Below are 14,652 nucleotides of genomic sequence, written 5' to 3'. Positions count from 1 at the left end.
ATACACTATTAAATTGTACAGGCTGATTGTAGGTGCCTTGCCTTAGCCTCGTCACTACTTCGTCGAGGTTAGGCTCGGCACTTACCAGTACATGGGGTCGGTTGTACTGATGCTGCACTCTGCACTTTCTGTGCAGATTTTTATACCGACTCTGGTTAATCGAGATTTTGCTATTGGTCCGCTGTCCAGAGACTCAAGGTAGATCTGTCGGTGTCCACAGACCTTGAAGTCCCCATCTATTATTTCTGTTCTACTGTTTCTTTTATTCAGACAGCTATATTTCTTTCAGACTATTATTTGTAGTAAATTCTAGAATGCTCGTGAATTGTGACTCCAGATGCGGGTGGTAGTAATTAATATATTTTTTATGATATTCCGCACTTATTATATTTTATTTTAGTTAATTATTGTTACTTAATGAATGAAAATAAGGAATTGGTTTAATGATTCTCTAACGTTAGCTTGCCTGGCAAGTGAAATGTTAGGCGCTATCACGATTCCGTCGATGGAAAATTTCGAATCGTGACAAGCCAAATACCATCAAACAAATCATAACTTAATCAATGCTTAAATGTTTCTTATTAAACATATCCTATTCACTGACAAGTTGATTAAACTTCAATATTTTACAAATATATTAGGATTAGTGCTGGCAATTTCACTCCAAATTGTTTAACCCGGCCATGGTATAATGTATAAAATCGGAACCCCTTTAAAATATGGATTAATATGGGTTCTACCCGTTTAAACATGTTATAAAAGGGAGTTTTTCTATACAATTAATAGAAACTTATTTATCTTTTTCTTTAGGTTTTGGTAGTTTCCAAAAAGTATCTAAGTTTTTTTTTACAAACTTTATGTATCCCCTTAAAAAGCTCTTACCCCATTATTAGCACCTTCAATTAAGGGATTGAATTATATCCTTTCCTTTTTTCTCTACTCCCCTCCCTCCCTTTTCTTCTACGCAGATCTCGAAGCAACTTCTTCTTCCAATATTATTTCACCAAATATTTTCTTCCAATTTCTCAAAAACTCTATACAAGATACTCGCTTCTGGTATAAGAAGCCACAAGAAAAATACAAATGGACAAAAAAAGTCTTGAACCAAAACAGAAGCCATACTCGCCAAAGAAATGATTATTTTTTGTACGGTAACATTTTCAATCGTATACAATTTTGAAGATCCATCACATTAATTATAAGAAATCTGAAAATTTTCTACCTTTACACGTTACTACTCTAAAAACTAATATAATTCTAACACAAGATTGTATTGTACTTGTATCAGTATTGTATCAAGTATTCTTTCATGTTTTGATGCATCAGATACAAATTTGATACAATCCTGAAATAATTCTTACATAATTCTGATACAATTACGATACAATTTAAAACCAACTCTAAACGTAAACGGATACAATATCGTATTATATTTGTATTAGTATTGTATCATGTATTATTTTAGGTACAAATTGTGATACAATTGTGATACAATCGTGATGCAATTCTTAATTATGATACAATTTTGATCTTCATCTTTTTCAAGTTTCAATCTAAAACATCCACCTAGAACCAACTCTAAGCTTAAATTATGATACAATATTGTATTATAATAGTATTAGTATTGTATCAGAATTGTCTTAGGTATTTATGTATCAAATACAATTCAGATACATTTATCATACAATCTTAATACAATTCCTAAACTTCTTCTTCCTCGAGTTTCAATCTAAAGCTCTACCTAAAACTAACATTAAACTTAACCACTCTCCCTTAAAATTGAGATATGAACCCTAAAAGATATTTTCAATCGTTTTCAAGAACACCCAACCCAAAAAAATCACAAATTCGTAAAATCCGGATATCTAATTCAAAGTTTCGAAACTTTTTAATTGTATGTCAATGGCAGACCCCTATACCTGCAATTTCAGAGAAAATGTCGATAGATTTTTCAATAGTTGAAACTTTTTAATGGTTGTTGGAGGAATTGATTCAGAGAAATATATGATGCTACAATTTTAGAGAGATAATAGTTTGATTTGTATGAAAGACAGAGAGAGAGAGAGAGAGATTGGTTGATTTGTATGAAAGAGAGAATGACTTTAAAATCTTTTGAAATTGGGAAGAAAATCGTGATTGTAGGAGGCTAATTATGCTGATAGATGGAGATTGGGGGGGGGGGGGTACAGTTACAAATTAATCCCTATATTTAAGGAATTCTTCTTTTATCATGATTTTATACATAAATAGTAAATATAAATACACAATGTAATTTTTAATAAACATAAAGTAAAGTAGTTAATAAGTTTCTAATATAGTATAGCTAGGTAAAAATTCCGTTATAAAATAGGTTTAAATGGGTTTAAATCGAGTTAAAAAAGAACTATAATATAACTAAGCAAGTATATTATCATTTGAAGCTAGCTGCACCAAATCCGTCAATCAAAAAACGGTGAATTGTAATTTGATTCCTCATTTTTCAATAGCATCTCATACACCAAGTATAAGCGTAACTATACAAAATTTATAAAATAATAATAATAAAAAGGCAGCCCAGTGCACTAAGCTCCCGCTATGCCCCGAGGTCCGGGGAAGGGCCAGACCACAAGGGTCTATTGTACGCAGTCTTACCCTGCATTTCTGCAAGAGCCTGTTTCCACGATTTGAACACGTGACCTCTCGTGGTCACATGGCAACAACTTTACCAGTTACGCCAAGACTCCACTTCATACAAAAAACTATAACCAACTGAATATTAATCCAAGAAAATTTGCTATCATCATTTTATTAGAATTCTGGTCCTCAATTGCAAAATGAGTTTGAGACAAAAGGAATAATGCATAAATTAATTTGCGCTGCCTATTTTACCATCAATGAAAAGGTGCATCCATTGTTGGAGCCGATGAAGATGAAAAGATCTGATTAACAGATCCGAGTAGCACACATATGAGGCCACTAGGTTTTGGGCCTGATTTTAGGTCATCAATGCATTTTGCATTGGGCCTGCTTGCCCCTAGCCCACTTATGGGCCTACCCTTTCCAACACTATTATTCACATAGTGCATAGCACATGTTACTTTGTATTTTAATTATTTGCTCCATACTTGTATTTATTTTATGTACAACTCTATACTAGCTAAAAGGACATTGCCACTTGGCAATATAGTATATAGCCCTAGGTTTATTCCTTTTGTATATAATCCTAGGTATGTACAGTAAATACACACACATTATTAAAAATACAAAGAAGAAAATCTTCAAATCATTTTTCTCATTCTCTCATGGTATCAGAGCAAGTTTGATTGTGCTATTATTTTCAGCTTTCTCAATCATAAATCAGCTTTCCTTTCTCACTTTTCTCTTCTCTAAAGCTTGTCTTCTATGAGTTCTTCACCACAGTCAGCTGACACTCTAGCTTCTGCTATTTCCACCACCAATATTCTTACACCTGCAGTTTCCACTGCTTCAGAAGTGATTGACTCTACTCACCCTTACTACCTTCATCCTTCTGACTATTCAGGGATGAACCTTGTTTCCTTAGATTTTGATGGAAAAGGATATGGAGGTTGGAGAAGGGCAGTTATCATTGCCTTGTCTGCAAAGAACAAGCTGGGATTTATCGAAGGTACTCTTATTATCCTGTCACGACCTTAAATCCACTAGTCGTAATGGCACCTAACCCAACCCGCTAGGTAAACGAACTAGTAACTATCCAATTCCAATGATATTAACAAGACAAATAAACGATAGTAATTTACTGAATTTTATACATTTCCCAATGACTGGTAGTACAAATCATGATCTTCTAAGAATAGAGTTTACAAAGCTGAAATGAAATAAATACATAGTCTGTTTGAAAAGTACATAAACAGGGTTTTATAGATCCAAGGCTACCACGAACAAGAGGCAGCTACAACCTGGATGCAGATACATCTTCAATCCAGCTCCTATCGAACACAACAATATCAGCAGCCAACATCTGCACACAAGGTGCAGAAGTATAGTATGAGTACAACCGACCCCTTGTACTCAGTAAGTAACAAACCTAACCTTACGTTGAAAGTAGTGACGAGCTAACACAAGGTCGGGTACAATACAAATATTCCATGACAGTTCATAACAGCATAATACAGGTAATAAAAGAGGTATCTCAGTGAAAACTCAAATCTTTTACCGAATATGCCAAAATACGAGTAAGTGTGAAAACTGTGAATTTTCCCAAAAATCCTTTCAGCAATAAGTGAGATGTTTCATTTTCATATAGCATAAGGAAAGTACGTCTCTATGCATACATGTCAAGATACACGTAAAATCATAAATGTCCCAAAACTGGGTAGCAAAAAGAAAATGCATCTATATGCATGTATCTCAAGTACGCATATCAAATGCAATGCATCTCGATGATGAGCTCGTATACTCACACTCTCATAGTACTCAATCTCATTGTCTCGCATCCTCTCTCACTATGCTCAATGCTCAGCACACTCAATCACTCAGCGTTGTACAATACCCGATGCGGCGTGCAGCCCGATCCACATATATATAGTCGACTGCGCTCATTGGGAGTGTGCAGACTCCGGAGGGGCTCCGTTAGCCCAAGCGCTATATCGTTGCGGCGTGCAGCTCGATCCCATAAAATGTAATCAATATATCGCTGCGGCGTACAGCCCGATCCCATAAAATATAATCAATATAATATGCTGAGGCGCGCAGTCCGATCCCAAAATGTCACTCTCACTCAGGCCATCGGCCTCACTCAGTCATCAATCTCTCCAGTCTCACTCACGGACTCACAATGTCATGAAACTAGCCCGACAATAATGATATGATATATCAATAAATAATATCTGAGACTGAGTTATGGTATGAACGCATGGATATGACTGAGTACAAAATCAATGAAATCAGTGAGATGACAATAAGAAACGACAACTATAGGTCCAAACAGTATCAACATAATACCTAAACATGATATCTAGCATGATTGACAACTTAACTACTTTATCATATGGTGGAAACACGGATATCAGCAAAGTAGGACCACTAAACAGTGCCATAGAAGCAGCAGAGTCCCAATTCATATGGTGCACGCCCACACGCCCGTCACCTAGCATGTGCGTCACCTCAATACCAATCACATAACACGCATTGCAGGGTTTCATGCCCTCAGCACTAAGTTTAGAAGAGTTACTTACCTCGAACGAGCCAATACCAATGCAGAGCAAGCCAAGCGATGCTCCAAAGATGCCATCAAGCGCGTAGCGACCTCCGGACAGCTCAAATCTAGCCAAAAGCAACTCAAATACATCAAATAAAGCCCAAGGAAACAATTCCAAATGATAAAGATCGAATACTTAATCAAAACCCAAAATCGTCCAAACATCACACCCAGTCCCGTGCCTCGGAACCCAATAAATCTCACAAAATCCGATAAACCATTCAATTACGAGTCCAACCATACTAGTTTCACTCAAATCCGACTCCAATTTGATGTTCAAAACTCAAAAATTCATATTATGAAACTTTAGGGCAAACCCCCCAATTTCCTCTTTAAATTCACAATCCAATTACCCTAACGAAGGTAGATTCATGATATATAAACAAAACCGAGTAGAGAACACTTACCCCAATTCATATGGTGACATTTGCTTCAAAAATTGCCTCAATCCGAGCTTGGAAATGTTAAAATGTAACCAAAATTGCAAACCCTTGTATTTATCATTCTGCCCAGCACTTTCGTACCTGCGACACATTAGCCGCTTCTGCGGCGTCGCTGTGTGACCAAAAATCACGCTTCTGCGGCGTCGCTGTGCGACCAAAAATCACGCTTCTGTGGAGAAGCACTGGAGGTCTGCCTTCGCATCTGCGCCAAAATACCTGCATCTGCGCACTCACAGGTGTGCTCCCAAATATCGCTTCTGCGCTGCCAAAAGCTTTTGCTCTCAATTCACCGCATCTGCGCCTTCGCAGATGCGAAGCAATCTCTACTTCTGTGGAACCCTGCTCCCAGCATTATTTTTGCTCATGCGACCCCTTCGTTTCTTCTGCGACTATCACACCTTCGCAAATCAGCCGCAGGTGCGGTCATACCAGAACCAGCAATAGCAACATTGAAGAAAATGATCTGAAATCAATCCGAAACATGCCCAAACCCCTCGGGACCCCGTCCAAATATACCAACAAGTCACATAACATAGCACGAACCTACTCGAGGCCTCAAAACACACATAACAACATCGAAACGATGAATCATATCTCAACTCGAAATCAATGAACTTTGAAACTTCAAACTTCCATAACCGATGCCGAAACCTATCAAATCACATTCGATTAACCTGAAATTTTGCACACAAGTCACATTTAAAAAAATGAAGCTATTCCAATTCCCGGAATCACAATCTGAATCCGATATCAAAAAGTCCATTCCCGGTCAAACTTTCCAAAAATCCAACTTTCGCCATTTCAAGCCAAATTTCACTACAGACCTCCAAATCACAATCCGGACGCGCTCCTAAGTCCAAAATAACCCAACGGACCTACCGGGACTGTCAAAACTCCATTTCGGGTTCAAATTCACAAAAAATCAAACTTGGTCACTCTCCCAATTTAAAGCTTCAACAATGAAATCCATTCTTCCAAGTCGATTCCGAATAACCTGAAAATCAAAACCGACGATTCACATAAGTCATAATACTTCATACGGAGCTACTCATGCCCGTAAATTACCGAGCGAAGTGCAAATGCTCAAAACAACCGGTTGGGTCATTATATTCTCCCCCACTTAAACATACGTTTGTCCTCGAACGTGCCAAGAGTTGTTCCCAAAACCATCAAACCGCTGTATACCTTACCATGCACGTACCCGGGGGTGATCCCGCGTCACCCTATCCCACATAGGTCTGATAACACAACATAACTGAAATTTCTCAATTCAACTTAGTCCATAAGCCTTAGAATCCAATTTTTTCCAGCATTTGGAATTCCTTATAAGATCTGAATCTCGCAACCTACACGCTGCATAAGTCTGAACAAACTGTACTAAACCGCAACCATAACCCAAGCTACAATCATAGGATATACCACCTATCTCAAATACCCATAGCAAAATCTCTGATCACAGTAACTACTCAGAACAACCCAGTCCCGGTAATAAAACTCATAAGTAACAAAACCTCATTCTAAAACCTTTGTACACCGCCGATAATGGAAGAACATGCAGAAACTCATAATCATTCATCAAATCAACAAGTCGTAGAGCTCCTCTCCTTTAGCAAGAACTATAGCCAATTCCTAAGCCGACTTCCGATATTATCCTTCCAAATATACCGTAATCAAATCTGATAGCATCCATCCTAGATCCGACGACTCCATCTTATCGAATACCAACTACTCTACTGACACGCAACACCCATACTACTCAAAGCCACAAACCGTGCAATCCATGCACCAATAAGCAACAATCCAAATGTATTCAATCACGAAAATGACTCAATCAAAAGAACCGTCCCACAAGCTCAACGGGTACCACCACAACGCAATGCTAAGAACCTATCACACATCGTAGGACCAAAACACACGAATCTAATACAAGGGATCATACCTCAACATAACTCCGCTGCAATGCATGACTCCATCCAAATGCTGATCAATATCATATACCTCGAGCCACCCTGCTCAAAATCAATAGCCACGCGAAATTCAACTTCAAGTACCCAGAGTGCATTACCATAACCACAGAGAAGAAGATGACACAATGCCATACAAAACCCGAAAGAACATAACCAATATGCCCGCAATCATGCAATACCCAACTACTCATCTCGCTCAAATTTTGCTATAAGACCGCAATAGAACCGCACCATGTGTGCCTAAAACCAACGAATCACAACTCCTCGTAGCATAGAAGAGTAACTCACAGAAAATTCCAGAACACGAATAAGCTCAGCAACAACCGAATGACACAACCCTCAACAATAGCATTATGGAGCCAACCAATCCAACTCGGTGTAGAATACACATCCTAATTGGGACTACCAATGGACTCCCAAATCAACTCCGGGCACCCACAAATAGATAAATAAACCTCTGAAAGCCTACAATTGACTGAATCATAACACATACTATCATCTGACTAGCTTCAGCCACGACTTCACAATCCATAACCATGAAACAGTCTGCTCTTGAGAACTCCCAGTCTCCAAATACATAGAACAAAAGAATCACCATATCTGATCCCAACTCCACCGCCAGAATGTCTAACAAATCTCTCATACACGATCATCCCATGAGGAATACTTCTAAAATTCTTCCATGTCACATAGCAAAATTTGAATATCAACAGTCGATCAACCAGAAGAGTGTCGCATTACCAGTGAAGTATCCATACATCAAAACACATTACCCCTTCTGAAATGTATACTCTCATCAAGCCATACCAAATAGTAATATCGTTTTCCTAGTCATCTGAAACCGTCCATGCTGCCTACGAATTCTATGACCTTCCCTTCCAAAACAGAATTGTGATCCTGCTCACGCAAATCTCAATCCCACACAACACATCGCATATACCATGCCATCATATGAAAAATACGAGAATTTCATAGTCCACTCCGAGTCACAAGCAACTACATACTCAATTAGCCAAGGACCTTCCATTTGATTTCATCCAGGAGAAATTCGCTATATACCACATGCTCCTCACGCCAACAGGAAAAATACCCCTCGAACCTTGGTAAAAACCATTGATAACTCTTCGAACCCATTTGCACATAACCAAGCTATCAGAACTGAATCTCTCTAACTCAACCCATCCACGCAGGTTGCCAAAACCCAAGAGCATTGCCACAAAACACCTGTAGAGACTAGCCACGTTGTAAGTACCCAAAGAACCGATTATATCCATTATTGTGCTAACACAACCTACTATCAAGTTGTCCTATTTCTCAAAGTCCTTTCCAAATTGCCTTCAAATTAATACTTCTCCTTGATAAAATACTACGATCCTTAACCAAAATTCACCACACAAGAGACCCTAGTATAAAATCACAACGCCCTAAGGCCCATAAGCCGCTGACTTCCCTCTTAAGCACCCAAAGCACCACAACCGAGACACCCACTCTAAAGAGACTTTATGTGAACCTAAAATTGTTTCCTTCACCTTCTTGATACTGAAATGCATACTCCCCAATGTTATAAAAATGCCACATGTCTCGACATTGTCCAATGTAACTCTCAGTTTCTAGCCAATTACCAATCTTGAAAATTCCAAATCGCTACATTTAAATCTTGAATTTATTAGAACCATTCTCGAGAGTCATCCACTCTTCTCAAATCTCAATTAAACCGACCAAATGGACCGAACGACCTGTGCCCTATTAAGACACCAACACCCAAGGGAGTAACCTACACTCCTAAGCAACCGAGCAAATTCCTACTCCACGCACACTACATCCTTTACGACTAACCACTCAATCATTCCATGATTCCCATATACCCATAGAGTGTAATACAACCCGTATCCAGAAATTCTCTTACTCGAGTCATCCTCAATCTCAACCCCTGCAATCATAGCTGATTCACCAATATAACTCAAACCAAAACCAATACAACACATAATCGTGCAATAAACTTGTCGATAGCAAACTCCCCCACTTGGCTCAAAGCCATAGATCAAAACACACAACTAACAATGACCATACTCTATTACTGTTATAATACCGCAGTGAGATTCAACCAAATCCTTCCTGAACTCCTGTAACGCAAACCATCTAATACTTCACATTATCTGCAAATCGCGCATTCACCCTTGTAATAGTCAAGTCAACTTCCACAAGCGATCCAAACTCAAATTGCAACATATATCATTCACTGGTAAAAGAGAACTCTCTACAAAATATCATAAGGACCACATAACCTCAGGACACCTCGTAGTAGATAACTCACCTGCTCTGCCTCAAACTGACATCTCTCTATACCCTTCCACAGTCACGACTACTACGCAATCACTTAATCTTCTTGATTCTGAACTCATCAACAAGACATGAGAATCAACTTCACTCCACAACTAAACAACATGAGAGATCCCTCAACACACCTATAACTAGAGATCATATGCCATATTAGGACAAAAATCAAACACCCAATAGTCCTTGCTACCTCTCAAGTAAACTCTTCTCGTCATATTTGAACAATCTGAACACATCTCGTAGTCACATCATACTCACCACATAGTCATCCAATCACAAATTCCACTAATAGGGACACCAACGGACATGTAAGTCCCAAAAGCACATGCTCACTCAATCAAAATCTCCGTGCTCAGGCTACCGTCAAACCCCGGCCTCAAGTCCTTCAAACTGGCCCATCGTCAGCATACCAAAATCACATCTCGCACCTCAACCATGGAATCACAAGCTGTCATTGCACAGTTGATACCGAGTGCTCATGTGCACATACGAATGCGTGGAAGGAATTCAAAGGGTTACGCTTCAAACTGAATCAATGTCACACGATAAGGAAAGAAAGATGGGAAGTATATCCTAAATGTCCTGTTGCATCTCGAAGATAGGTATGGACGTCATCATACCGATCCGCAAGACTCTACTAGACACTTGCTCATGAGTTATAGAACCTATGAACCTAGAGCTCTGATACCAACTTGTCACGACCCCAAATCTACTAGTCGTGATGGAACCTAACCCAACCCGCTAGGTAAGCCAACTAGTAGCTATCCAATTCCAATGATATTAACAAGACAAATAAATAATAGTAATTTATTGAATTTTATACATTTTCCAAGAGCTGGTAGTACAAATCACGAGCTTCTAAGAATAGGGTTTACAAAGCTGAAATGAAATAAATACATAGTCTATTTGAAAAGTACATAAATAGAGTTTTATAGATCTAAGGCTACCATGAATAAAAGGCAGCTACAACCGGGATGTAGGTACATCTTCAATCCAGCTCCTATCGAACACATCAATATCAACAGCCAACATCTGCACACAAGGTGCAGAAGTGTAGTATGAGTACAACCGACCCCACGTACTCAGTAAGTAACAAACCTAACCTTAGGTTGAAAGTAGTGACAAGCTAATACAAGATCGGGTATAATACCAATATTCCACGATAGTTCATAACAGCATAATACAGGTAATAAAAGAGGTATCTCAGCGAAAACTAAAATCTTTTATCGAATATGCCAAAATACGAGTAAGTTTGAAAACTGTGAATTTTCCCAAAAATCCTTTCAGCAATAAGTAAGATGTTTCATTTTCATATAGCATAAAGAAAGTACGTCTCTATGCCTACATGTCGAGATACGGGTAAAATCATAAATGTCCCAAAACTGGGTAGCAAAAAGAAAATGCATCTCTATGCATGTATCTCAAGTACGCATATCAAATACAATGCATCTCGATGATGAGCTCGTATACTCACACTCTCATAGTACTCAATCTCACTGTCTTGCATCCTCTCTCACTATGCTCAATGCTCAGCACACTCAATCAGTCAGGCCCTCAGCCTCACTCAGTCATCAATTTCTCTAGTCTCACTCACGGGCTCACAATGTGATGAAACTAGCCCGACAACAATGATATGATTTATCGATAAATAGTATCTGAGACTAAGTTATGGTATGAATGCATGGATATGATTGAGTACAAAATCAATAAAATCAGTGAGATGACAGTAAGAAACGACCATTATGGGTCCAAACAGTATCAGCACAATGCCTAAATATGATATCTAGCATGATTGACAGCTTAACTACTTTATCACATGGTGGAAACATAGATATCAGTAAAGTAGGACCACTAAACAGTGCCATAGAAGCAGAAGAGTCCCAATTCATATGGTGCACGCCCACACGCCCGTCACCTAGCATGTGTGTCACCTCAATACCAATCACATAACACGTATTGCGGGGTTTCATGCCCTCAGCACTAAGTTTAGAAGAGTTACTTTCCTCGAACGAGCCAATACCAATGCAGAGCAAGCCAAGCGATGCTCCAAAGATTCCATCACGCGCGTAGCGACCTCCGGACAGCTCAAAACTAGCCAAAAGCAACACAAATACATCAAATAAAGCCCAAGGAAATAATTCCAAATGATAAAGATCGAATCCTTAATAAAAACCCAGAACTGGCCAAAAATCACACCCAGGCCCGCACCTCGGAACCCAACAAATCTCACAAAATCCGACAACCCATTCAATTACGAGTCCAACCATACTAGTTTCACTCAAATCCGACTCCAATTCGATGTTCAAAACTCAAACAATTCATATTATGAAACTTTAGGCCAAAATCCCCAATTTCCTCTTTAAATTCACAATACAATTACTAAAACGAAGTTAGATTCATGAAATATAACCAAAACCGAGTAGAAAACACTTTACCCCAATTCATATGGTGACATTTGCTTCAAATATCGCCTCAATCCGAGCTTGGAAAGGTTTAAATGAAGCCAAAATCGCGAACTCTTGTATTTATCATTCTGCCCAGCACTTTCGCACCTACGACACATTAGCCACTTCTGCGGCGTCGCTTTTGGGACCAAAACTCACGCTTCTACAGAGAAGCATTGGAGGGATGCCTTCGCACCTGCGCTAAAATACCCGCATCTGCGCACTCGCAGGTGTGCGCCCAAATATCGCTTCTGCGCTGCCAACCGCTTCGATGCGAAGAAATCTCCGCTTCTGCGGAACCCTACTCCCAGCAATATTTCCGCTCCGGTGACCCCTTCGTCGCTTCTGCGACCATCGCACCTGCGCAAACCAGCCGCAGGTGCGGTTACACTAGAATCAACAATAGCAACATTGAAGAAAATGATCCGAAATCAATTCGAAACATGCCCGAGCCGCTCGAGGCCCCGTCCAAACATACCAACAAATCCCATAACATAACACAGACCTACTTGAGGCCTCAAAACATACATAACAACATCGAAACGATGAATCACACCTCAACTCGAAATCAATGAACTTTAAAACTTCAACCTTCCACAACCGATGCCGAAACCTATCAAATCACGTCTGATTGACCTCAAATTTTGCACACAAGTCATATTTGATAAAATGAAGCTATTCCAATTCCCAAAATCACAATCCGAATCCGATATCAAAAAGTCCATTCCCGGTCAAACTTTCCAAAAATCCAACTTTTGTCATTTCAAGCTAAATTCCACTACAGACCTCCAAATCACAATTCGGACGCGCTCCTAAGTCCAAAATTACCCAACAGACCTACCAGGACCGTCAATTCTCCGTTCCGGGTTCAAATTCACAAAAAGTCAAATTTCATCACTCTTCCAATTTAAAGCTTCAATAATGAAATCCATTTTTCCAATTCGATTCCGAATAACCTGAAAATCAAAAACGATGATTCACATAATTCATAATAAATCATACGGAGTTACTCATGCCCGTAAACTACCAAGCTAAGTGTAAATGCTCAAATTGACCGGTCGGGTCGTTACATATCCCTAAGGCTCATTCTACAATCCAGCAAGCCTGGGATATGTGTGATGATATGGTACTTTCATGGCTGCTCAACTCCTTGTCCAAAGAGATAGCTGAGAGTGTTCTCTATTCACAGAGTGCAAAGGATTTATGGAGTGACTTGGAAGACAGATTTAGTCAGGTAAATAGAGCAAAGCTGTTCCAATTACAAATGGAATTAAGTTCAGTGGTGCAAGAAAATTCAATTGTATCAACTTACTTCACCAAAATGAAGAGCCTATGGGGTAAACTAGATGCACTCAACACATTTTCTACTTGTGTTTGTGAGTGTGAGTGTGGGGCAAAAGTCAAAAGCTTGAAAGCACACCAAGATGAGAGACTACTGCAGTTCCTAATGGGACTAAATGACATATTTATTGGGGTAAGGAGCAACATTTTATTGTCATCACCTTTACCTTCCATTGGAAAGGCATAATCCCTTGTGATTCAAGATGAGAAACAGAGGGAGATACATGTTACCCCTGCATACTCAAGGGAATCTGCCTCATTCATTGCTACAAACCAACCAGGAAACTTCAGAAAATTTAATAAGAACAGGATGCAGAAAATAAGTTTTGAATCTAAGAAAAATGCAGGAATTTGTTCCTATTTCAAGAAGCCTGAACATAGCATAGACAAGTGCTATAGGATTCATGGGTTTCCAGCTAATTTCAAGTTCACAAAGCAGAAAAGGTTTCAGGGAGGTGCCAAGGCAAACAATGCTTTCCACTCAAATGAGGAAAGTGAACAGGGAGCAGAAAATGCAATAGGAGTTCAGAATCTCACCAAAGAGAATGTGGCTGAGCTGCTGCGGCTTCTTCAACAAGTAAAAATGGGATAAAACAATGCAGGAACCTATGATGTTACAGTAAATGTGAGTTGTGCTGGTATGACCAATTTCTTTGAAGATTTTGCCTGTTTAATTCTAATCAATGATGAGTCTTGGATATTGGATAGTGGAGCAACAAAACATATGTCTTTCAACAAAGATTTTTTCACAGATTTGAAAACCTTGCCTAAACATCTCATGGTTAAACTCCCGAACTCTTACAGAGTTAAAGTCACTCATTCAGGAACTGTTTCTCTTTTGCCTAATCTGATTCTCCGAAATGTTCTTTACATTCCATCTTTTAAATATACTTTATTGTTTG

At 39.1% G+C, this 14,652-nt stretch overlaps 1 protein-coding gene across 1 annotated transcript; it reads left to right on the top strand.

Annotated features, from left to right (window-relative positions):
• The first annotated feature begins 3,381 nt into the window (after positions 1-3,381).
• Positions 3,382-14,342, top strand: LOC104106610 (uncharacterized). The gene is made up of 3 exons (XM_009615188.2): positions 3,382-3,625; positions 13,570-13,883; positions 13,965-14,342. The coding sequence occupies exons 1-3, from the start codon at positions 3,382-3,384 to the stop codon at positions 14,340-14,342; spliced, it is 936 nt and encodes a 311-aa protein (XP_009613483.2).
• Positions 14,343-14,652: the final 310 nt, after the last annotated feature.

The sequence above is a fragment of the Nicotiana tomentosiformis genome, chromosome 4 (genome assembly GCF_000390325.3).
Source record: "Nicotiana tomentosiformis chromosome 4, ASM39032v3, whole genome shotgun sequence".
Taxonomy (NCBI): Eukaryota; Viridiplantae; Streptophyta; class Magnoliopsida; order Solanales; family Solanaceae; genus Nicotiana; species Nicotiana tomentosiformis.
This window is presented reverse-complemented; position numbering and strand designations above follow the sequence as displayed.

Excerpts from the sequence above, each read along its gene's own strand:
- LOC104106610 (XM_009615188.2), top strand. The coding sequence starts at position 3,382 with ATGAGTTCTTCACCACAGTCAGCTGACACTCTAGCTTCTGCTATTTCC. Across the intron at positions 3,626-13,569 it reads CAAGCTGGGATTTATCGAAG|AGATAGCTGAGAGTGTTCTC; the intron begins GTACTCTTATTA and ends CCTTGTCCAAAG. Across the intron at positions 13,884-13,964 it reads TAAATGACATATTTATTGGG|AGGGAGATACATGTTACCCC; the intron begins GTAAGGAGCAAC and ends GATGAGAAACAG.